This window comes from Macrobrachium nipponense, chromosome 31, assembly GCF_015104395.2.
Source record: "Macrobrachium nipponense isolate FS-2020 chromosome 31, ASM1510439v2, whole genome shotgun sequence".
NCBI lineage: Eukaryota > Metazoa > Arthropoda > Malacostraca > Decapoda > Palaemonidae > Macrobrachium > Macrobrachium nipponense.
In genome coordinates, this window is record NC_061093.1 from 18,499,863 (window position 1) to 18,524,848 (window position 24,986).

The 24,986-nt window shown below is 39.5% G+C and overlaps 2 protein-coding genes across 5 annotated transcripts in view; both read left to right on the forward strand.

The window, feature by feature from the left end:
* LOC135206659 (uncharacterized) overlaps positions 1 to 14,425 on the forward strand; it is a 117,692-nt gene extending 103,267 nt beyond the window's left edge. For all 4 annotated transcript variants that reach the window (XM_064238026.1, XM_064238024.1, XM_064238027.1 and 1 more), the window contains 3 exons: positions 4,619 to 4,888; positions 12,365 to 12,544; positions 12,829 to 14,425. In XM_064238026.1, the coding sequence (XP_064094096.1) occupies positions 4,619 to 4,888; positions 12,365 to 12,544; positions 12,829 to 13,338 (960 nt within the window). In that variant the 3' untranslated portion in view covers positions 13,339 to 14,425. The remainder of the gene's footprint in view (positions 1 to 4,618; positions 4,889 to 12,364; positions 12,545 to 12,828) is intronic.
* Positions 14,426 to 15,799: 1,374 nt separating this feature from the next.
* LOC135206660 (transcription factor IIIA-like) overlaps positions 15,800 to 24,986 on the forward strand; it is a gene marked incomplete in the record, with an annotated part of 91,578 nt that continues 82,391 nt past the window's right edge. Inside the window, 3 exon segments of the mRNA XM_064238028.1 lie at positions 15,800 to 16,486; positions 19,947 to 20,635; positions 21,973 to 22,085. Coding sequence (XP_064094098.1) covers positions 20,018 to 20,635; positions 21,973 to 22,085 — 731 coding nt within the window.

Here is a 24,986-nt window from a genome sequence, read left to right on the forward strand (position 1 = left end):
GACTTGTATGGATAAAGCAGTGCAAGACGGATCGGGAGAAGTGGCCTCCCTTTTCGGGGCGGGAATACTTAAGAAGAGAACTGTATTCAGTTCTTTTCTTACGAAAGCGTCTCTCCGGCACAGAGGTCGTCCCTTCTGTACGCTCCTCTGTCTAACCAGCTTTTCCCTTCTCAGTTAGTGAAAGATATTTCTCACTCACTTACGAGGAAGGCGACAGGGAGGACCTTCTGGTTCAATCAACCAAAAGGCCGAGGACAGCTGTTCCTGCCACGAAGGGGAGACACGGGTCCCGAAGCCGCCCTTTCGAGGGAGTTCATCTTCGAGATCCTCCTTTAAGAAGAGAGGAGCAGAAAGAAGAGGTAGGGCTTCTGCCTTTAGACCTACCAAGAAAAGCAAATGAACCTCAAGTCCTCCAAACACCAGTAGGCGCCAGACTACTGAATTTTGCAGAAGAATGGACGTCGAGAGGGGCGGACAACTGGTCCCTCTCAATTGTGAGGGGAGGATATCTCATCCCCTTCAGGGACAGACCTCCCTTGACGTCTATTCCAAGAGAACTGTTGGCGAAGTATGCAGACCCTGTCAAGAGGAAGAGCCTTCTGCAATTAGTAGAACAAATGTTGGACAAGGAGGCCATAGAATTAGTACGATCCACACTCTCAGGGCTTTTACAATCGACTGTTCCTAGTTCCGAAAGCCTCGGGAGGGTGGAGACCTGTCCTGGATGTGAGCGCACTGAACCGATTCTTAGAGAAACAGAAGTTCTCTATGGAGACATCCAAATCGGTGCTAGCAGCTCTACATCCAGGAGATTGGATGGCCTCCTTGGATCTACAAGACGCATATTTTCACGTCCCTCTTCATCCGTCATCGAGGAAATATCTACGATTCATGGTGCAGGGAAGGGTCTTTCAATTCAGGGCCATGTGTCTTCGGCCTGTCTACGGCTCCTCAAGGTTTTTCACCAACCTGATGAGGAACGTAGCAACCGGTGGCCGTTCATCTGGAGGGGGTGAACATCAATCCCTCTATCTGGACGACTGGCTAATAAGGGCCAAGTCAAAAGAACAATGTTTGGAGGACGTAGAAACGACGTTGAATCTCGTTCGCTCACTCGGAACTGCTCGTGAACCTCGAGAAGTCTCAGATGGTCCCAGCCAAGACATTGTCTATCTGGGGATTCAGATGGATTTTCCTCGGGGTTTCGGGAGTTTCGGGGTTTTGGAGGCCTTTACCATCGCAAGACAGAATTGCTCGAGGCTTGGAGAAAGTATCAAACTTCTTAGGGAAAGAACGAAGCTCAGCGAGGAATGGTTAAGTCTTCTGGGCACCCTTTCGTCGCTGGAGCAGTTCGTTTCCCTAGGGAGGGGGCTCCATCTGAGGACCTCTGCAATGTTTTACCTGCAAAGAATGTGGGACAGAAAGAAAGGGGATCTTTCGGATCAGTTTCCCATTCTTCAAGAAATAAAATTAGACCTGAGGTGGTGGTTAACCCCGCTTCAGAAGAACGAAGGCATATCCCTTGCGATTCGGAACCCTCTCCTAGTGTTGTTTTCCGACGCCTCGGAAACGGGATGGGGAGCAACTCTAGGAAAGAAGGAAGTGTCAGGAACCTGGACAGGAGAACAGGTGTCCTGGCATATAAATGTAAAGGAACTTATGGCAGTTCATCTAGCCTTGAAGTACTTCGAGTCTGAGGTCAGAGGCATGGTAGTCCAGGTAAATTCGGACAATACCACGGCTCTAGCTTACATCCGAAAACAGGGGGGGACTCACTCGCTTACACTATACAAGATAGCGAGAGACCTCTTGATATGGGCAGAGGAACGAGGCACTGTATTGCTGACAAGGTTTGTACAAGGACAAAAAATGTCAAAGCAGACAGACTCAGCAGGAAGAACCAGGTCCTTCCAACAGAGTGGACCCTACACTACCGAAGTCTGCGAAAGCTCTGGTCTCTCTGGGGGAAGCCTCAAGATAGACCTGTTCGCCACGTTTCTCTCCAGAAGGATAGAAAACTTTTGCTCCATTGTAGAAGATCCAAGAGCAATAGCGATAGATGCTTTTCTCATGGACTGGTCGGGTATAGATGCCTACGCTTTTCCCCCGTTCAAGATTCTGGGGGAAGTGTTAAGAAAGTTCTGTTCTTCGAAGGCGACGAAACTGACTCTAATCGCCCCATATTGGCCCGCTCGAGATTGGTTCACAGAGGTACTGGAATGGACGGTGGACTTCCCCAGATCTCTTCCCATGAGGACAGATCTGCTCAAACAACCCCACTTCGAGAGATATCACGGAAACATCCACGCTCTCTCCCTGACTGCCTTTCGACTATCGAAAGACTTGTCAGAGCGAGAGGCTTTTCGCGAAAAGCTGCAAGCGCAATTGCCAGAGCCCGCAGGTCCTCTACTCTGCGGGTCTATCAATCGAATGTGGGAAGTTCTTCCGTAGATGGTGTAGGTCGAAGAAGCTGTCTCTTCCGATACCATCTGTGACCGAAATTGCTGATTTCCTTATCTTCCTTAGAGAGGAATCACGTTTAGCTGTTTCTACCAGTAAAAGGTTATAGAAGTATGCTCTCGGCTGTATTTAGAAACAGGGTCCCTTAACATAGAAGACAATAAGGATCTCCATGATTTGATACGATCCTTGGTACTACAAAGTCTAAATCCTTTATCACTCCAAGTTGGAACCTAGATGTGGTCCTCCAGTTTCTCTCTTCGGATACTTTCGAACCACCTGATAAGGCATCCTTTAGAGACCTCTCGAGGAAGTGACTCACTGACCCTCGCGATGGCCAAGAGGGTCAGTGAGATACATGCATTTTAGACTCTTGGGTAGGTTTTAGAGGAGATTCTGCTGTTGTCTCTTTCCAACCTTTGTTTTTGGCCAAGAATGAGAATCCTTCTAAGCCTTGGCCCAGAAGTTTTGAAATCAAGGGCCTCTCTCCCTTGTGGGTAGAGAAACAGAAAGGTCTCTCTGTCCGGTCAGAGCACTGAAGTTTTATCTGAAGAGAGAGAGTCAACTTCAAGGTTGTAATCAGAGCCTATGGTGCGCGGTAAGGAACCCAAAGAGGCAAATGTCGAAGAACGCTTTAGCATTCTTCGTAAGAAATGTGATAACGGAGGCTCACATGAAATGCCAAGAGGAAACATTTAAGCTGCTTAGGGTTAGAGCACACGAAGTCCGTGCAATTGCAACTTCCCTAGCCTTTAATAGAAATATGTCAATGAAAGACATATTAGCAGCAACATATTGGAGATGCAGCTCGGTCATTTGCCTCCCACTACTTAAAAGAGTCAGAGTGACTTATGAAAAGTGTTTTTTCTCTTGGACCTTATGTATCAGCGGATACCGTGCTGGGACAGGGAGCTGGTACTGATCCTTAAATAATATTGTTTTTAACTAAAGATTGTTTGGTTTTGAGTTTTTTATGGTCGTTTGAAAGGATGTTGGGGGGATAACTCCTTTCAATCGTAGTACTAACCCCGGTATTAGGATCAGGTGATCGGGATCGGTGTTATGCTCCTTATGATGCCATATGGCAAGGTGTTTTGTCATGTAAGTGGATAGGAACCCATTGACAAAGATCCTTAGGTTCTGTCGAGTAGTGGATAAGACCCCATCGACAGACCATCAAGAATTCTTAGCATGAGGTCACTACCTCGCTGAGGCTCTTGAGGCGATGTAAGCTCCTAGGCAGTAGCCATGAAGTCTTTCGCCGACACAGGTAGGAACCAAGGTTTCTTATATTTTTGTTACCTACAACGTATGTTGTTCCCTGTCTATTCAGTAATTAGCTGTCTCTTACCCTCCGCCAAAGGTGCCAATCAGCTAAGTATATATCTGCCAGGGAAGTTGAATGTATAAAAATGATATTGTCATGATACAATAAAGTTTTATACATACTTACCTGGCAGATATATACTATTAAATGGCCCACCCAGCCTCCCCTCAGGAGACAGGTGGAAGAGCAAATCTGTCTTAGAAAATGGGATGGTTCCTAGTTCTGCCACCCAGCGGCAGTGGCAGTAGATCACCTGACCTACCTGTAGCGTGTGCCGCGAAATTCGAATTTCTGTCGGGGACGACGGAGTCTATAGCTAAGTATATATCTGCCAGGTAAGTATGTATAAAACTTTATTGTATCATGACAATATCATTTTTTCTAACTATACATACATTAATGCCCACCTCATGCCACCCCTCAATCTGAACCTGGGCCAAAAGGCAAAGTGGACTGTTTACATTCAGGCAGGCGGGTAGGCCTACCAGATGGTAGTTACTGCCTAACCACCTTGTTCAAGAATTTAACAGCCGTATTCCAGCCTATGCTGAAAGTGATTCCTTATGTAAAGGACCTCAGGTTTGTATAGTTAGGAAAAATACAATTTACTTTAAAAAAAATTGTGATACGTATTTTGTGCAAACTCACTTTAACGTAGAAAGAGTTAATGGTATGTTATAAATATTTTTGAAGCTACCATTCCCTGTGATCTTAGTACTTATATCCCAAATTGTATATCCATATTAATTTAATGCTTTAGTTATTGAAAAGTTATTGTTAGGAATTTGCTACTGTTAATTTTTGTCACTAATCTGGTGTTTGTCTTTTCAGATTAATAAGATTCCCCAAGATTTCCTGCAAGGAGATATTGTGTTTAGAAATGATCGGACATTGATCTTTTCAACCAAAGAACAACTCCGGCTTTTGTCTAGAACTGACCGCTGGTATATTGATATTACCGAAAAATTTGCCAGTTTTCCATTTTCACATTTGATGTCCATCAGTTCTTATGTAATGGTACAAGATTCAGATGATACTGTCGTGCTGAAACCCCTTGTTTTTTTTATAATGTCAAGTATATCAAGGATAAATTTGAGAAAGGTAAGTCAAATTTTAAAATATTTTGCAGATAATTTTATGTGTTTGCTTCCTCCAATCTTCCTAAATACAGTTACTTTGAAATTTCCTAGCCTAATCTTTCCTTTGTGACACAAATGTGCAGTCTACCCACCTGTTCACATTCTTTGGTCCCAGTATACTCCAGCTTAAGACTTTGAACAAAACCACAACATGACTTCCAACCCATAAATTCCTATAAGACAGAGAGCTCTCATACCATACCAAACACCAATTCTGTGTCCTCTACTCCACGCTCTGTTATTGTTTACCTTTTCACCCCATGCCGCCGCCGTCTAGTCTTCGACATCACAACAACCTAAATACATCAAAGACATTTTCTAAAATCAAACACGTTTCCCATACATTGATTATCGACCACATTTAATTTATACAGAAAATAAAAATAAAAATAAAATAACTTACTAAACTGATATACATAATCACACTTATCTCTTTCTCCCTCCCCTCCAACCTCTTCCTAACCTAATCCCCTTTAATTTCCTTTATTCTCCAACTCTTACCCTTTACATAATTTCTAATATTTTCCCCTGAAACTCCTGCTATAGTTAATACATCAGCTATTTGATCCTTTCCTTTTATCCCTCTCCCATCCTTTATTTCCTCAGATTCTATTAGTATTTCCCTTATTGCTGCAATATCTATTTTTGACATTTTACTACTTATGCCACTACTCAATTTAATTGCAGTCATTGGTGTTTTGCTATCAGTATTAATCAACGGTTCTTATTTTCTCCCTCCTACTACCTCTTCCCACAAATGTTTGAAATACAGTGGCCCCCCGTATTCGGGGACTCACTGATTCGCGGATTTTTCTCTGGACCATATCTACGCATTATTTGCTGTGAATTTGCCTATTCGCGGGATTTTCCGACGATAAATAATCACTAATTAGTGTATTTTGAGTTATTTTCATGCCCTAAATAAATTTTTATGATACAAAAATGATTTTATAATTTTAAAATATAATATTTGATCAAACTATGTATTAGTAAGTTTAATAAGATTAAATGATATCACATAATAACTAATAATTCTATCTCTCATCTCTTACAGGGATGTATGCTTTTGTATGATAAATGATATTTACTAATTTTCAAATATTAATATTAATGTAAAGAGCAATTACTTCAATAAAGAAAATACTACAGTGAATTAGTAAGATTTTAGTTTATAAATTTTAAAAATTATGTAAGAATGAAGGAAATCCCAGTCTTCACGCATCTTTCTTTTTTAAACCTCTCTCCTCTCTCTCTCATTTTCTGGTTTTTGCTCCGTTCTCTCTCTCTCTAAAAATCTCTCTCTCTCTCTCTCTCTCTCTCCTCCTCTCTCTTCTCTCTCTCTCTCTACTGAGATGAGAGATTTTTATGGTACACTTACGTATAATATGTTTATTAATATTTTCATATGAGATAATAGTGAATAACTAATAATAATAATAATAATAATAACTTTAATTACAAAAATATTTTCCTTACTTACCACAACCAAAACACCTTCGTCATTCATACTCTCATCCACTCGCTCTTTCACTTTCTTTACCACTCCTGGCCTGTCACAAGACCCAGTAAGCTTACCTCCTACATGAATCCCTTCATCATTTCCTGCATCATCTCTTGCACTGCATTCATCATTACCCCAAATTTTTTGTCCATTTTCTCAAACATTCTCTCTTCCGCTCCTATGACCTCTTCTTTCATTTCCACTTTCGCACTCCTTAGCATTCCTCTCATTTCCTCTAACTCGCTCTTCAGCTCCTCACACTCTACCTTCAACCTCTCATTCTCCACTTCCAATCTTTCCTTAGCTTCCCTCACCAACCATAACTCCTCCTTCAGCCTCTCTATCTCCTTCAACCCTTCCATCCTGACTTTCTCCACCAATCACAACTCAATATCCCAATCGTCCTGCAGCGCCCGCACCAACAGTCCCTTTTCGGGCGCCAAAAAATAATGTGGCTGGATCACAAGCTTAAAAAAACGGTTGGCAAATCACCCCCCACTTAAACCTAATCAATCCAGCTGCCAAACTCACCCTCTGTCACACTTTCCTCTTTACACTACAGAATACAGGCAGGACAATTGACCTATACCTACTCAAAAACAAAAAACACTCAAAACACATGTACTTACCAGCCACTCCAGATACTCCGGGCTATGCTGTGCTGTCCGCTGGTCAAGGTTGCTGAGACAACAACAACAAAGACAATAACCAAGAACCACAACCACACAACTCAACAACACAACAACCAAGGACCACAACCCAACAACACAACACCCAGGGACCACAACAACAACCAAGGAACACAACCACAACTCAACAACACAACAAACGACCAAGGAAAAACCACACCCCAACAACAAACTAGGAATACAACCACAACAAAAAACCACTGCACAAATAATCAACAACACAAGAAACAACACAAAAAGGCAACACACACACCCACTAACAACACCAAGGAATCACAACAGCTCACTAACAACAACCCTCAGCAACTCACAACCACACCAAGGAACTACAACAGCCCCCAACAACAACAACAGAACCCTCAACTATAGCAATCACATACAACCCTCAGGAACTCAAAAGCACAACAAATCCAACAGCACAGGCACAACAACTCCAAAGCAGATAACATCAAACTTAACAAAACAAACAACAAATCAATAACACAACTCAACTGACTTTCAATTCCTTCAAGACGTAACAGACTGCTGCCGACACTACTTATCTTCACAGGCTCTTCCTAAAAACTGACTCCAAAACACAGAACTCCAACAACCAACAGCACCAGCAGACAACCCAGAACTCACTAGCAGCCAACTCAGTCGTTAACCATCCAACCCCAATTAACCCCCCCTCTCTCTCTCTCTCTCTCTCTCTCTCTCTCTCTCTCTCTCTCTCTCTCTCTATAGGACACACAGACGTTGTCAAATGGAACTCCATAACTCCTCCATAAAGAAGGCTTTATGAACCATTTTAGGTTTTGGGGACTAGCAGATCATGCATGTCTTCACTCCCATTAGGCCTAACAATTTGTATACGAGCGCATGTCTCAGTTTCTTTGTCTGGCACATTCACTATGTAATCGTTTTCATATAAATTTATTCTATGATAAAAAAGAACTGATGAAAATTCTATATTTGATATGAAATTACAATTTCATAAAAAGAAATGATAAAAATTCAAAATTCAACAGGAAATGACAATTTGTTGAAAAGTTTAGAAGGAATGATTCTCTCTCTCTCTCTCTCTCTCTCTCTCTCTCTCTCTCTCCTCTCTCTCTCTCTCAAACACATCTGCTTCTGTCTTAATCACTTTTACTAGTCATTTTCATCAAAACCTATTTCAACAATAGAATGATTCTGGACTCTTGAGTTTTCTGGCTTTTCTTTCCCACAAAAGAATAGATTTTTGTCTCCTTTGCATCAGACAGTTTCTGTCCCTTCAGGAATGCATGCAGCTCAATGGATGAGCCTTCTGGGAACAATGGCCTCAGTCAAAAAGTTTGTGAAGCTAGGAGGCTCCATATGAGGCCAATGCAATTCTTTCTAAAGTGAATTGGAGCAAAAAACTTAACAGGATTAATTTGTGTTCCTGATAACGTCAGAAATCAAATGACATTCGGTGGTGGTCGTCAGAAGAAAGACTTCAAGAAAGGAAGTCTCTCTTTCCGTATAACCCAGACCTAGACTTGTATTCTGATGCCTCAAACTGGGTTGGGAAGCTCATCTGGAGAACAGGAAGGTGTTGGGAATGTGATCGAAAGAGTTAGAAGTTCCCACATGAATGCAAAGGAGTTAAAGGTGATTTTTCTAGGACTACGAGCCTTTTCCTCCCTAATTCATGGGAAAACAGTAACAGTCCACGCCGACGATTTGATGACTAGTGTAGGTCAGGAAACAAGGGGGAACACATTCCTTTTCCCTTTTTCAAGGGGCTCAGGAACTTCTCCTTTGGGTAGAAAGGAATCAGGTTTCATTGCCAACTTGCTTCATCCAAGGGAGGATGAATGTCCTAGCAGACAGCCTAAGTTGCCAGAATCAGGTCCCTCTGACGGAGTGGACTTTGGATCAACTAGTGTGCGGGGACCTTTGGAGACTGTGGGGTCGACCTTCCGTAGACCTCTTTGCAACTTCGACACAGACTTCCAAGATTCTGTTCTTCAATCCCAGACCCTCTCGCCTGGAGGACGGACGCGATGTTGCAGGACTGGACTCATTTGGGTGTCTATGGCTTTCCTCTCTTCAGTATGATCAGGGAGGTCAAACTAGTTAACCTCTCACCAGAATGTAACAATGACTCTAGTAGCCCCCTTTTGGCAAGGGAAAGAGTGATTCCCAGACTTGCTGCAACTATTAGCCAACATCCCTAGGCTCCTACCTCAAAAACTGTCTTCTCAGACAACCACATTTTCAGAGGTACTAACTAGGATTGTCCGCTCTGGCTCTGACAGGGTATAGACTGTTGAGGACATCGTTAGATCAAAATTGTTTTCTAAAAAAGTTGAGAAGGCTATCGTCCAATGCAGACGACTTTCGTTTAATAAATTAATACCAATCTAAGTGGTCTACCTTCAGAGAGTTGTGTAACTGACACAAGGTGTCCTCTTCTGAAGCAACTATAAGTCAAATAGATGATATCCTTCTTTACTTGAAGTCCAGGAAGTTATCAGCATCTACAATCAAGAGCAATGGTTAACTTAGTTTTCAAGCATAGAGGACTAGATTTGTCATCAAATCAAGATTTAAGTGACCTTATTAAGTCTTTTGATGTTGCAAAACAAGTTAGTTCTGATTTAATTTCTTGGAATTTAGCATTGAAATGGATTTCAGGGCCGCCTTTTGAACCTCTTCATTCTGCTTCTCTCAAAGACCTAACGAAGAAAACTATCTTCTTGATGGCTTTGGCAACAGCAAAGCGTGTTAGCGAAATCCGAATTATAGATAAAAGGATCTGATTTTCGTAGGGGGATGCGGTATGTTCCTTCTCTCTAGGATTCCTGGGAAAGAATGAGGACCCATCTAATCCGTAGCTGCGCTCATTCACCATCAAGAATTTGATGGATATTCTTGGGCCTGAGGAAGAGGAAAGGTTGGTATGTCCAGTCAGGGCCTTGAGATATTACCTTCAAATAACAGAAAAGGTTATGGGCTCTACAGATCTCCTTTGGTGCTCGGTCAGGAATCAGTCTTGTCGGCTCTCCAAAAATGCCTTATCTTTTATTCTAAGAAGATTTATTTTAGAAGCACATGTAGAAATCCAAGAGGACAAATTGGCCACTATGAAAGACAAGGCTCATGAAGTTAGAGCGGTCGCGACTTCTCTCACCTACAGACATAATGTCATTTACTAAAGTTTTGCAAGCAATGTTCGGGAAGTGTTGGTCAGTATATGCTTCACCTTACATAAAGGATGTGGAAACTGTCTGAGAATTGCAACATATTAGGACCAATATCCATGGCTGGCTTGGTGTTGGGAGAGGAGGCATATGGAATCTGACTTCCCTTTGTTCATTCTTGCCTTGAATAAGTTATTGTTTGTTGGGAAGCCTGGAGGCACATTTGTGGCCAGAGTGCTCACCGGTCTCTTTTTAGTGGTTGGGTCATGACAGTTTTTTTATGTTTCTGGTGTAGTGCAGTGTTGTTTTTCTATTTGGTCTTCACCCAGGGCAAGGGCACCTTTTGTTGCTTTGCAAGCCACGGTTGTACTTCCTTGCTCCAAAGCCCCAACTCGTACATGTGACTGGGGTAGACAGCCTTGTCCTCTATGGGTCAAGTGTAGCACCTACCAGAGGCAGAACATACCTGCAGTGCTCACTTGCCAGGTAAGGAAACAACAAGCGTATTATTTTATGCTGGAAAATTTTTATTTCAATTTCATTTCACTATACTATAGTACAATGTATTGAGAGAATTTGTCCATGATTCTCACCTCCTTTGAATTTGTCCATGATTCCCACCTTTAAAATGTGGAATCAGCTATATAATTACTGGGTAAGTTCCATATACAAAATATTTTTATAATAAGATCAGGTTCTGTATATGTACTTATCCAGTAATTATATGATCGGAGCCCACCCGCCTCCCCTCGCATGGACATTAGCACACAAAACGAATTGATACTATCTGCCAGGTTTTTCCCTATAAGCCCCGGTAGTGGGCAGGGCATTTCAGGTACATACAGTGGACCCCCCATATTCGCCTTCTCCTGATTTGTGGACTCAAACACACATTCGCTGATTTCTCTCGGGGGAACATTTCCCCGCATTATTCGCGGAAAATTCACATATTCACGCAATTTTTCTATTGAGAAATATCCACAAATTCCTTGTTTTTTATCAGTTTCATCATAAAATGCACTTTTTTGGACAAGATTATTAAAAAACCAAGTATGTATAAACATTTTTAGGGTTTTTTTCTTGAGTTTTAACTAACAAAATAGGCTGTTTTCAGTGTTTTGATAGGGATTCTAACTATTCACGGATGGGTGCGTCTGGTACGCATTCCCTGTGAATGCGGGGGGACCACTGTACACCGTAATTGAAACTAGTGCTACCGTAGATTTTCAATTGTTAGGCTCCCATATATTTAGTCATGAAAATAAAATGAAAATACAGTAATGATTAAATATAGCTCTGCAAAAAAAATTCACGAATTAGTGAATTTTACGCAATATAATATTTAAAGATAAGTTGCACAGAAAATCCCGCGATTTGGCAGGGGCTTGCTGTATACTGGTGTGCTACTCAACCATTTTTTCATCACCTTTTAATTTCTTTGTGATTGTCACTTTTGTTTCAATCAAGATAGCTTGCTGGTTTGTACCACTGTCAGTACCTTCACTGGCCTTACACTTCCCTTTACCCATGATAGAAAAGGATGGGCTTGATATTTTACAATAAAATCACACAAATAAATTGGAGTGCAACAGACGATCTCTCGCCACTTACGGAGATTCAAGAGTCTGGGGTGACGTATTGACGTCAGCTATTGGGCAGTACAGGTGTGGATAATAGAAAAAAATTGTAACTAAGCATAAATGCACATTACAAAATTTTGATTTACAGGTGGCAAAGGGAGTGCTGTTAATGCAGTTTCAATTTACGATCTCATACTTTGTCATAACTTGAGAAAATTATCCAAATGACCTCTTAGCAAGATGCAATCTCAGAAACATGCTGGTTAATTTTCTTACTACAACCAATTATAGTGTAAGTTTCAAGTACTCAGCAAGAACTGGAAGAACCTTAGATATATATTTGCTAGATCCTTTGAGGGCTGAAACTTATTCCTTGTTGGAGCCAGTGATTCTTAATTTATTAAGGGTGTCTTTACATGACATCCAGAGGAATGAAATGTTACCTCCATGTTCAAGATAAACCATTGTCCATAAAGGACTTTTTTTTTTAATGTTTTAATTTTTTTTTTTTTTTAGGCAATCACAAGACTTATAAAACAACTAAAGAAGCCTTTGTGTGTGCGAAGTTTTGTATTAGACTTCTACCCTGATCTCTGGTCAGCTATCCGAAGTTTATTTTTCAACTGTAAGCTGTATGGATGTGCCTGGAAGTTTGGGCAGAATGTGTGGGCTAAAGTTCAAGATTATGGAAACCAGGTTTGTAACAAATTAAAATTAAAATACAAATTACCAAGTTCATATTGAGTGTTCTCTTTCCATAAGATTTTGTAAGCATGGCTGATAATCTAACTACCACTCTACTTCTGATATGTTAGCCATCATAGTCACTGGTTTAAGTCATATAAAATTAGTTTGTATAATGTCAGACCTTAAGTTATTAGAAAAACTCTTGTCTGTTGTGCCATTTCTATACTTTTTATTGCTAAATGTTCTTTGTATAGTTTTTAATATCATTTATTTTTTTATTTTTGCTTCTAAAGGAGGACATTTTAGAGCTGAATGATCATATACACAAGCTTCTGAAGTTGCCCTTTTTGCCCACAAGAGAGATTCGCCTAGCGTTCCAGCTTCTCAGGGAGGATTTTTTGAGATATCCTGAATTTAGGTTGCTGATTGAATACATAGAAGCTTCATGGCTGAATAATTCTGTTTGGCGCATAGCCAACTGGAGTGTGTTTGGAAATCCATTTAGAACAAAATCAGATGTTGTCAGTTGGCATTACAGCATACCACTTCGGCGCAATCACTACATTTCTATAAGTGATTTAGTTCATGAGTTATATATGCTATCCTGTAGTTTATCCAGTGTTCAAAGACCCGTTCATCAAAGAAGTGTAAAACAATTTTATAAAGGAAACATGAACTCTGTACAAGGGAAAATGTTCCTTTTGTGGGATAAGGAGTCTGTGATGCCACATTTGGAGTTTTTAGCAAGTTGTTGTCAGTTCAGTGAGCCTTCATTAGAGGTTTATGGTCAGGAAATAGAATGAGAAAAATAGATAAGAAATATGTTACTTTTAGCTAGAATTTGTTTTTCATTTGTTAAAGGATGATATTTACTGCAATGAGATGTAGTCCTGTTTTAGTTTGTAATTCTTGTCAGTTGATCATAGTTACACTTGATGTACGGAATTGGTGAAATTTTGAACTCTCATAGACTACATATTATTAATGATTACATTTGAATCTTAGAACACTAGGAAGTAACCATTTTCAAATGAATTGAAATAATGGAGAATTATATTTATTAGTGAAATACAAACACAAATGGAAACTCTTATGTTAATACCAGTCTTGTCACTTTGTGCATAATTTGATGTAATGCTTGTGTTTTATCAAATTTTATAGAATCTGAATGTTGTAAGCATGCAGTTCTACCTTATGAAAATTGTATTGAGGCAAAGTGTACAATATGATGGTGAGTTGTATAGTGATGTTTCTCCAAGGAAATGGCTCTCCAGTCACATTCACTTGAAAAGACTTAAAAATAAAATTCTCAGTGTGTGTGTCCAAAAAACAAAATTCTCAGTGCTTATGTCCAAATTATATGTCTTTCAACATGGAGTCATTCTTCTATACAACTCTGGTGGGAACAAATGTGTCAAGGTGCTCTTCCAGGGTTAGCATATTATTATGTTTTATGTGGTGTAACATTAATTGATTCATTCCTTTTATTTTAATTGCTACTTTCTGAAATGTCTTTTCACATATTAGTGAGTATTTATTTATGTTTTTCTTACCTTCTGGCTTGTAGCATCACTCATAGCCTAATGGTTCCTGTGAGTATAGCACCAATTAGTAAGTAATTTTATTTCTTTTCCCTTCTGGAGACTGCCTGGTTATGTTATCCTTTTAATATGCTCATAGGACTGTTTCATTCTAATTGCAGATTTTTCCAGTATCCAAATTTAGTATATAATAATTATCATTATTTTGGTTTGAGCTGTTTTTTTTTCTTGCCAATTTTGTAGTAACTGGTTACATTGCTTTCTTTCTTTGTGATTATGGATTTTCTCTCTGTGTAGTAAATATTTTCCCTTATTGGTGTTTTGAAATGAAGGTTTAATTAATTTTTCATGCACCGAGTGTTGTCATTTATTGTACTGCATTAGTAACATGTAACCATTCCCCAATGTTTGGACTGTGTGTTTTGGGAAATGTATTTACTTTACATATGCCACAGGTTACTTGTGCAGTGACATGAGAGGACGTACGTGTGTGTGTGTATGTGCGAATGTGTGTGAAATACTCTATTTGTTATTGGTTACTGTACACCAAGACCTCTGTGGATGTCACCTTAAGTTCTTTGTTTTTTTCTTACACCATCACTCGTGCAGTCAAGACTGTGGTCTTTTTGAATGAGACCTCCATGTCCACATGCCAAGTGATGAGGTAGAAAGAACAATTCTTCATCTGATGTATCAGCCACTGTCTTCTCTCCTGATGAAGACTACTCCTTGGAAGCCCCTCCCCAAGGCGCATGCTGCCTTCCTCATCCACTGCTTCTCAACCTCTAGCATTGTGCCATTTGCTGTCCTGTTTACATCTTCCCCTGTTCCTTCCACCCCTGCCTCATGCCTTCATTGAAGGACTGGTCCTTACTTCTTCAGCAACCACTGCCTTGAGTGATGTCTCATGATTTCATGATATCCTTATCAACCGTGATCTTGATTTCACTTATGGCTGTGGCTGACTATTTCTTCAACTGCAGCTGTGCCAGCATACTCCAAGCCTATAGTTATTTGTCTAATGCTTCTGATCCTTGAGCTAGTTTGGAAGATGTCCCTTTTCCTGTGGACTCTTCTCCCACTGTGCCTCTATCAACAACTATTATCACAGTGAAAAGCCACTCCCTCTCAAGAAATCTGAAGGACTGTTGTTAGGACTTTTTTTTTTTACTGAGCCTGCAAGTAAACACTAGAACAGAGTTTTCTTGTCATGGTGTGAAGCTATCTGTTGACTCAGACCATCAGTGGTCTTTAATTACACAATTGCTTTTACTTCCTGAGGCAGAGTCATGATCCCCTCTGCTGCAAACTTGGACATCTTAGTTGAAGGAGCTCATCCATGTTTTCTCCGTGATGTTATGACACTAATAAATAGTTTTATGGTACAAAAAAAACATAATTTTTGGCGAACACTATATTAGTGTGATGGAAGCCTCTTTCCATGGTTTAATGTATTATACTTTATTATTATGTATGTCTATAGAATTAAGAAAAGCTCTAGTGAACTTGTCAGTCATGTATTAAAGCAATTCTTCAGTTTTGATATGGTATTGAAAATAAACTATTGAAAACCACAGTGTAAATCATTATAAGAATACTGTGGAACCTCGGATTTTGTACGTTTCCTCGGATTTCATACATATTCAGAAATGCTCCTTCTGGGGCCAACAGTGTGACTCTGCCCCATACCAGCACCCAAACAAGGCATCCTGTGTTCCCTCGTGACCCATTCTGCTTTGTGGTCGTTTTTTTGTGCATTTTTGTGCTTTTTTATTCAAGTACAACTGCTAAATAAGCCATCATGGGGCCAAAGAAAGTTCCAAATGCTAGCCCTTCTGTAAAAAGGGCAAGAAACACTAGAATTTAAGAAAGAACCCGTAGCAAAGTGTTGGAGGGCGTTGCATGCCGATCACAGTAAGAAAACGCCTACAAGTACTGCTGTTAGTGAATTTAAGGCCAGCAGAAGCTGGTTTGAAAAATTCAGAAAGCAAACGGTCATACATAATGTGCCTACTTCAGTGATTAAAGACATATTTGCAAAGGGGAGTGATGTAAAAGATTTTTTTGAGACTTATCATACCAACAAAGCTGTTGTAATCCATGTCTCCAACATTTTTATGTCAATACTGTGTTCCACTTTTAAGCAGATTTTAAAGAGACGGCAGAAACAAATGTCTATGGACAGTTTTGTTGTGTGACAGGGGTCCAGTGACTCAAACTGATCCTAGTGCCAGTAAAACCAAAGAGGGGGAATAATTCCAGATAGTGTCAGTAAAAAACGAAGTAACCCCAGATAGGTCCATGATACTTGAAATCCTTCTGGAGGGGGATTCCCCTTACAAACTAACCTCTCTTCCTTCTCCTCACCTTCTCTCCATCTTCCAAATGCTAAGAAGAGTATTCTATAAAGGTAAAAGTGATGTTAAAAGTTCATTTATTCATTTCATTAGTTATATTTATTTCTCATTGTTTTCTGTATGTAAAACTCTTTATTCCCTTTAAAATTTATTTTTGTTAATGTTTTTGTGAGTCTAGAAGGCATTAATTGTATTTACACTATTCCTTATAGGAATTGTTGTTTCAGACTTGTGGGAGGTTCTGGAACGGAGTATGTACGAAAACCGAGGATCCACTACTGATGTGCCAAAATTTCTTGTAGATGTATCATGGAAAAAGAAAGAAACTAAAATTTACTCGTGAAGTGTATTTGTATAGAAGTTTGTATTAAGGAAGTTATTCATTTAAGGAATTGAGACTACTGTACTATTTGTCATGAAATTTTGTCTTCTTTTGTCAACATGATTTACTTGCTTGTGAAAATAACACCCTTTAACAATTTGATATTTGGTGTTGGCATGTTTCCATACCTTCTGTGCCCTCTGGTACAAGGACACACATTCCCGTCCTCTACTAAATGTGCAAACTAGTGAGAATGACTTGGAAAATGGGCAGCATAATATGTTGACTACTTCTAGCCCAATATATATTACATAAGAACATTGTTTAAACTTAAGCACAGTATATATATATAACATAAGAACATTGTTTGAACTTATAGCCTCTATCTTTGAATATATTTGTTGTATTTTATTCTACAAAATGATTCTTTATGTTTGGCTGCCTTGGGATATGCACATTCTTAAAATAGGTTATTAGACTGTTTTAACTTTTTTAATGTAAGAGTGAAATCCAACCACTTAGTTGTATTCTCTTTATTCAATGAATGTCATTGCTGACACCAGTGAGTCCATCTCCTCACTCTAATTTGTATTTGTTTCACAACAAACCACTTTCTTACATTACCAATTTTGTTTGTCCTGAAATGGTCCCTGGGAGTGTATCACCAACTGAAAGGAATAAAAACGGCACTACAGTAGTGAGGAACTGCACCTGAGCTTAGAGGTCCATCTGTCCTCATGTGCTGATCCAGCTCATTTCTTTTTTCATTTGCAGTGATGTGCATGCATCATTCTTTTGTATTTTATGAGTTTTGGAGTATGCTGGAGGATTGTGTATTTGTGCATCCAGGAAGTCTTACTCCTTTGACTCCTCATAGTGATACCCCTTATAGTAATTTTTTAGCAATCTAGGTCTTTCTCATTTGGAAGATGACATAGCATCCCAGTGGAAGAAGGCTGCCAGGGCAGCCTTCTTCCACTGGGATGCTATGTCATCTTCCAAATATGTGTTTCAGTCAGTCACCCTATCTCTTCAGTTCTACTCCAACCAGTGCAAGAGACCTTTCACCCCTCAGCATCAGCAGTCTGCTGCCCACCAGTTATACTCCACCTAGAGAAGACATTCTTACACTCACATTACATCGTGCTGCCTCACACCCTTGCACTTCTAAATCTCTCCTGTTAGCCATGGGTGCGTTTAAGTAGATGTCATCCAACTGAGGCTTTCATACTTTGTAAGTGTGTACCTCACAGGCAGTGCCTCCAGTGCTTTCTACATTGGGGTCTGAAGCAGTGACAGTTCCCTTCACACTCTGAATCCCACACCCAGGGGGGGTTGGGAATAACAGGAACCTCAGTTTGGGGGTTCTGTGGAACTCCCCTTCTCAAGAGATAATTCTGTTCTTAGATGTATTGGAGAAGGATGGCATGTACTTTTAGGGGACGAATGCCTCAGTGGCGTGATCGGTTGGGTCTTGGCCTGCCACCGCGCTGGCCGCAAGTTCAATTCTCGGGCATTCCGTTGAGAGGTGAGATGTGTATTTCTGTTGACAGAAGTTCACTCTCAACAGGGTTCAGAAGTCACGTAAAGCCGTTGGTCCCGTTGCTGAATAACCAGTGGTTCCATGCAACGTAAAAACACCATGCAAACAAACAAAACTTTTAGGGGACCTTATGTGAGATGCAGGTTACGTTAATATTCCAAGGCAGGTTAATGGGTCACTCAATATTGTTGACAGAAACACCACAGTGCTGCCATGTCAGCAAGCATAGTGGGGACAGTCTCCCTCCCCATTTCAAGTTGACAGGGTTGATGATACATTAGTGCATGGACTGTTTATCTCTTGAGTTGCCTGGAAGGAAGAATATACTTGAAATCAGTGCTGTCACAAGGACCGGATTATAGGATTAAAATGGTACCTACAAACTCTTAAGGCAGCACTGGAAGAAGTTTAACACCACTTGGATATACAGGATGCTCAAGCCTTCATACCATTTGTTATTTGCCAATTGATCAACTGAGGGCTGATCGCTCTGGATTACAGGGTGACTGTTGTAACTCCTCATTGGCTTAAAACTTAGTGATACCCCTTATAGTAATTTTTTAGCAGATGTAGGTCTTCCTTTTCCTCTTAGTCTCTGTATCAAGTGTTTTACCGCTAATCATGCCCACGTTTGTTCTTGTAGCCTAGGGAAGAGTGAATCTTCACCAAGGCAAGTATGGGACTTCCCATTCTCTTTCATTTCCACCCTTATCTATTCTGCACAGGCATCAACAATGGTAGCAGTTTGCAGTGAAAGGGAATTTCTTTTGTAAGGAAAACATTTTACCTAGGGAAAAATGCAATTTACCTTACAACAAATTGCAATACATTATGTCTTTTTAGGTGATTACGATAAACAAACTGTTATGGTGTTGGGACTCCATTAGGCTATCTTCTGCATGTTATTTTAGATTTATATAAATATCTAGTGCATTTGAATTGGCAACAGTAACCAGGTGACAGGTGTTTGAATATGAACTGAACCACATCACTTAAAATGGCCTTGGTGCCAAAAAATGATTGATGTAGAGATTTGTAATGAGCTGAGGAGGGCCAATGAGAGCTAGTAAACTCCCCATTGTAAGTGAGGAAGTTAAAAAATGTGGAAATTAGAGAAACCTGGGGAAGTTTTTGGGGCGGGCACAGTCTAAAAGACATAATTATATAGAAATATCTGCTTATGTTTCCCAACACAATCAATGCCATGAGACTCTTAACCTTACATATTTACTTGTCTGTATAATGTTCACATTATCCAATTTACTTCAAGTAGGTGCTATTTTATAATCAGAATTCTTATTAGTTTTTATCACAAGATTTAAGCAGATAGGTGGTAAGTACCCAAAATAATTTTCATTTTGTGGAGTGTCCATCACTTATTTTATCTTTAATTATGTCCTGTTTTGTTAATTTTTGTCTATGTATACATTATTTAAAGATGTGCAATGCTGTGCAGTTCTATTTTTTTATGAACAAGGTTCACCATCTGACAAATTTGCATTTGTGCTAAGGAGCTTGGAGCTTTTTTTTTCTTCCTGTATACAGGTAAATTCTGCATACATAAAGACAGAATCACAAATTTCTGTAATTTTTAGATGTATTTCACTATCATCATTGTTTGATAACAGTGGTTTTTTTTCTTTTGCAGGTTCTAATTTGTAAAGTTATCCTGTAAATACTGTACTTTTTGCTTAAAGGAAATTTATCTTAAGAAGTAAAATGGACTTTAAAGATCATTTAGCACTCTATGAGTGCTTAAACATGCAGCTTACTTCAGAATCAGAGATGAGCAATGATGAATCTACTTTGCCAAAAGCAAGTGAGATTCTTGATGCTGAAACTGTCATTGCAAATACCTCTGTTAATCATTATAATCAGAATGTGAACATTAGGCATGATGTTGCAAGTAGTTCTAGAACTAACGGGACAAAACTCAATTCTTTATGTGATGTTGAATTTGGAAAAATAAAGGAAAGTGTAAAGAGGAAGCCAGTGAAAGCTTATGAAAAGAAAAGCAAGTTCCTATTTGTTGAAGGTGAACATGATTTAGAAGTGAAAGATGGTGGTGATGTGCCTGCAGATGGAGAACTAGAAAACCTTGAAGCTAAAAATCACTATTTATTGAGTAAAGTGAATGAAGAGAGGGTCATGAACTATGAAGCAAGTGAAGATTGTAGTTCTGATGCTGAAACTGTACAGGATGCATTGCTCATTGCAAAGAAAAGGACTTCTTCTGGCTCCCCTAGAGCAGTGTATGTATGTTCCTTTGAAGGTTGTGGGAAAGAGTTCAACAGACCTTGGCGACTTGCTGAACATAAACATTTGCATACTGGAAAGGTAACTTTATTTATTAACATTACTACTCATATGATTAGTATACAGTGGTATCTTTGTGAATAATCTTTGTGAACAAAGATTATTCAATGTCATATGCACAGTATGTATAGAATAATTTGTTTAAATATTAGTCTGTCCTATTTTGCAAGTAGATTACTGTATAAAGAAGCCAAGTATTTTTTAAAGAAATATATGTTAAAAGGCTGCTACCTAAACTCTGTGATTAGCTTGTAAAAAGAAACTCACTACTTGAACTTATAAATTTACGTTTAGTTATCACCACTGCCTTACTCTCTTAAATATCAAGGTTTTGACAAGTGTTTGGCACATAAAATTTGATTTTTCCAGACTTTCATAAGCTTAGTGATATTTTCCATTGATTTCTTTCTGTTAAGGAACTATTTCCATTTCATTTTGAAGTTGCAGTTTTGACAGAATTTAAAATTTCTGACCTACCATGCTGATAAAAGCACCTTTCAGCTGGTCAGTGTGTAATATTAAAAATCTGCAAAGGAAGATTTCTTTGGATCAAGTAATTGTGTCAGCCTCATTTTCCTAATTACGTACGTCAAATACATTTAGAGTATTACTAAAATTTATCAAGCAAAATTTCATAACTTACAGAATAAAGTGTATTTGTAATACATACTACTTGATGTTTTGAGAGGGGCATCCTCCAAAATAATTTTACTTGCCATAGATTATGTGTACTGTGATACAGATTTTGTGCTCTGCAATTCATAAATTTGTGGCTCAGAGTCACTTTCTAATGTTGGATTTTTGGACAAGTTTTCTTATGAAATAAAAGTTAATCATTGCAGAACTCAGTAAAGAATTGTTGCCTATTAAAGTGGTTGAGAGAGTCCCCCCCTACATAAGAATGTATTAGTCAGTGAGTGTTCTAGTGAAATGGTTTTTCATAACTGTTGCTTTGCCAATACAAATCTCATGTATAAAAAATTAACCATTCATTCCATAAATGGATAAGTGTTGTAACTGGTAAATATTGAAGTATGAGATTCTTTTTCGTGTAGGAAAGGAAGGACACGAGGAAACAAGGAAGCCATTGCTGCATATAGTACAGTAATGTCTAGATACTCCTCGGAGTGATGCCTAGGATCACTTACCCCATTACTTTGAATAAGTGACTTAGTTTATGGAATAAACAAACAGTAAATTAATTCAAACTAATTTCAACCACACTGGCATTGTTGCACTCATCTCTTAAAACAAAACCAATTTGAGGTATGTATTTGTCTTGTCATTGGTTTCATTTTCCTTCTGCATTGAAGAGGCAAATAATTTTTATTTATTTATTTAGTTTTTTTTTTCCACAGAGACCTTATACGTGCCCTGAAGAAGGATGTAGTCGTAGTTATGTACGTAAACAGCATCTTCAGCGCCACATAGCAACCTCCCACCAGAAAACCAAACCTCATGAGTTCATCAAGTAAGGATAAAATATTTATTGCACGTCATTAGAAATTTATCATTTGCAACCAGAAATTGCCAATGTATTATACAGTGGAACCTCTACATACGAAAGTCCCTACATATGAAAAATCTAGGTTATGGAAGCAGAGACGAAGATTTTTTTGCTTGTGTACGAAAATAATTCAGGTTGCGAAAGGGTGTATGTACTGTAAACCGAAATTCACCGAGAACAATTTTAAAACTCCCGCGCTGCCAACTGAGTAGACTTGCCACCATCCTCCCGCTCTCCCATTGGTTCCTGATGCTAGTCACCGCTGTGAGATCCTGCTCTCCTATTGGTCAGCATCTGTCCCATCATGTCTACATAAAGGCGTCCCTCGACCATTTCGTTGCATCAGCTTTATCGTACACACGTGGAATTCATTTGTTCACATAGATTTCGTTTGTTAACATAAATTCGTGTTAAAAATTTCACTTTCTTTGTAGTAAGTTACTTTATCGTGTTGTGTGTGAACTTAATTACTACTTACGTTACTAGCCATGGGTCCCAAGAATGTTGCTGAAGTTCACGGGAAGAAGAGGATGCTTTGTATGGAGATAATTGAAAAGTATGAAGCTGGCATGCAGTTGAGTGTGATCGCTAAGGAATACGGCCGAAATCTGTCGACGATAGACACCATCCTTAAGCAGAAGGAAGCCATCAAAGCAGTTACACCTTCCAAGGGCGTGACTATTTTGTCCAACAAGAGGAGCCACGTACATGATGAGATGGAGAGGCTGCTTCTTGTATGGATTAAGGACAAAGAAATCGCTGGCGATACGATAACCGAGATGGCATCTGCCAGAAGGCCAGCAATCTGAGTGCCCAGGCCGAAGACGATGCAGGAGAAGGGACATCGAAGGCAACCCCAGACTTCAAGGCTTCTCGGGGTTGGTTTGATAAATTTCGTAAACGGACTGGCATCCATTCGGTGGTGCGGCATGGGGAGGCTGCCAGCTTGGACACGAAAGCAGCCGAAGCCTTTAAGACGTTCGACGAGATGACAATCAAGGAAGGCTACAGTTCTCAGCAAGTCTTCAACTGTGACAAAACTGGCCTTTTTTGGAAATTTGGAAAAAATGCCTTGTCGGACGTACATCACAGAGGAAGAGACGAAGCTACCTGGGCATGAGCCTATGAAAGACAGGCTTACTCTTGCACTTTGTTCTAACGCCAGTGGGGATTGTAAGGTGAAGCCCCTACTTGTGTATCATTCCCAGACTCCTCGAGCCTTCAAGGCCCACAAAGTGATAAAAGAGAAGCTTCTGTTGATGTGGAGGGCTAATGCGAAAGCCTGGGTAACGAGACTTTTGTTCACAGAGTGGGTAAATCTGTGTTTCGGCCCGACATTGAAGAAATTCTTGGAAGAGAAGTGCCTCCCTCTGAAATGTCTGCTGGTGTTGGACAATGCCCCTGTTCACCCTCCTGGCCTCGAGGAAGATATCCTAGTGGAGTATTCTTTCATCAAGGTTCTTTATCTTCAGCCTAACACCACCCCTCTCCTCCAGCCCATGGACCATGTGATATTGAACTTCAAGAAGCTGTATACGAAACATCTTTTCAAGAGATGTTTTGACATCACCAATACCACAAACCTCACCTTGCATGAATTTTGGAAGGAGCATTTTGATATCGGGATATGCATCCAATTCATCAATCAAGCTTGGCAGGAGGTTTCGAGGAAAACCTTGAATTCTTCATGGAGGAAACTCTGATCTGATGCCGTATCCGCCCGAGACTTTGAGGGATTCAATGTATACGAAGCTGATGCAGATTCAGAGACAGTTGACGATCCTGAAACTGTTTCGCAACCAGATCTTGATGAGATTGCACTCGGCAAGTCCATGGGAGCTGGTCGTCGACAAGGACGACATCAGTGACACCTCAAGGAACACTAAGAGGAGCTTATGACGGATGACCTGAAGGAGTTGGAGGCCATGCAACGTAACATCGTTCAAGAAGAGTTCTCTAGCAGCAGTGAGGAGGGGGAGGAGGACCCTATGACAACGGCAGAAATTAAGGATGTTCTAGCTGCTTTTCATAAAGTGCAAACATTTGTAGAAAAGAGACACCCCGAAAAGGCTTACACAGGTCGTATGCTTGCACAGTTCGATGACATTTCAGGAACATTTTGAAAAGCAGGGAGAAGCAATCTTTCTTGGATAGCTATTTTTTAAAGAGGCCTTTAGTAGTAAGCAAACAGGAAGGTCCAAGTAATACGAAAAAAACAGAAAATTGAAAGTGGTGAAGAAATTGACATTTGTAAAAAAAAAAAATGAAAAGTAAAAAAGAAAAAAAAAATTTAAAAATCAGAAAAAAATAAAAAATAAATTTATTTCAAGTTTTTCGTAAAGTTAAGTGTTAATGTTTTCTGGCATTTGTTAATGTCTTTTGTAAAGTTTAATGATAATGTTTTCTGCCATTTTTTAATGTGTTTCGTAAAGTTAAGTGTTCATGTTTTCTGCCATTTTTCCTCCTCTGTCGCCACTTTTGGACATCGCGTCACTCGTATGGTAAGGTTACACATTTTACTACATATGTATGTACATAAGCGAATCCCACAGGAAATCTGACTTATCATTTTCCTGTGGGATTCGCTTATTTATGAATTCACGTGCATCTACTGTGATTTTTTAAGCATATGTATGTACATGTAAGTACAGTATTTCTTGTACCCTGTACACTAATTCACTTTATTTACAGGTCAGTCACAGTTACGTTAGGTATTGAATGGTCCAAATTGTTATATTTCATTGTTTATTGGTCAATTTAGCTTTATTATAAAATTTACTGTGGTGATTTTGTAGGGCTTGGAAAGAATTAGGCAATTTACAAGTAAAACGTAATTCTAGATACGAAAAAATCAGGTTAGGAAGG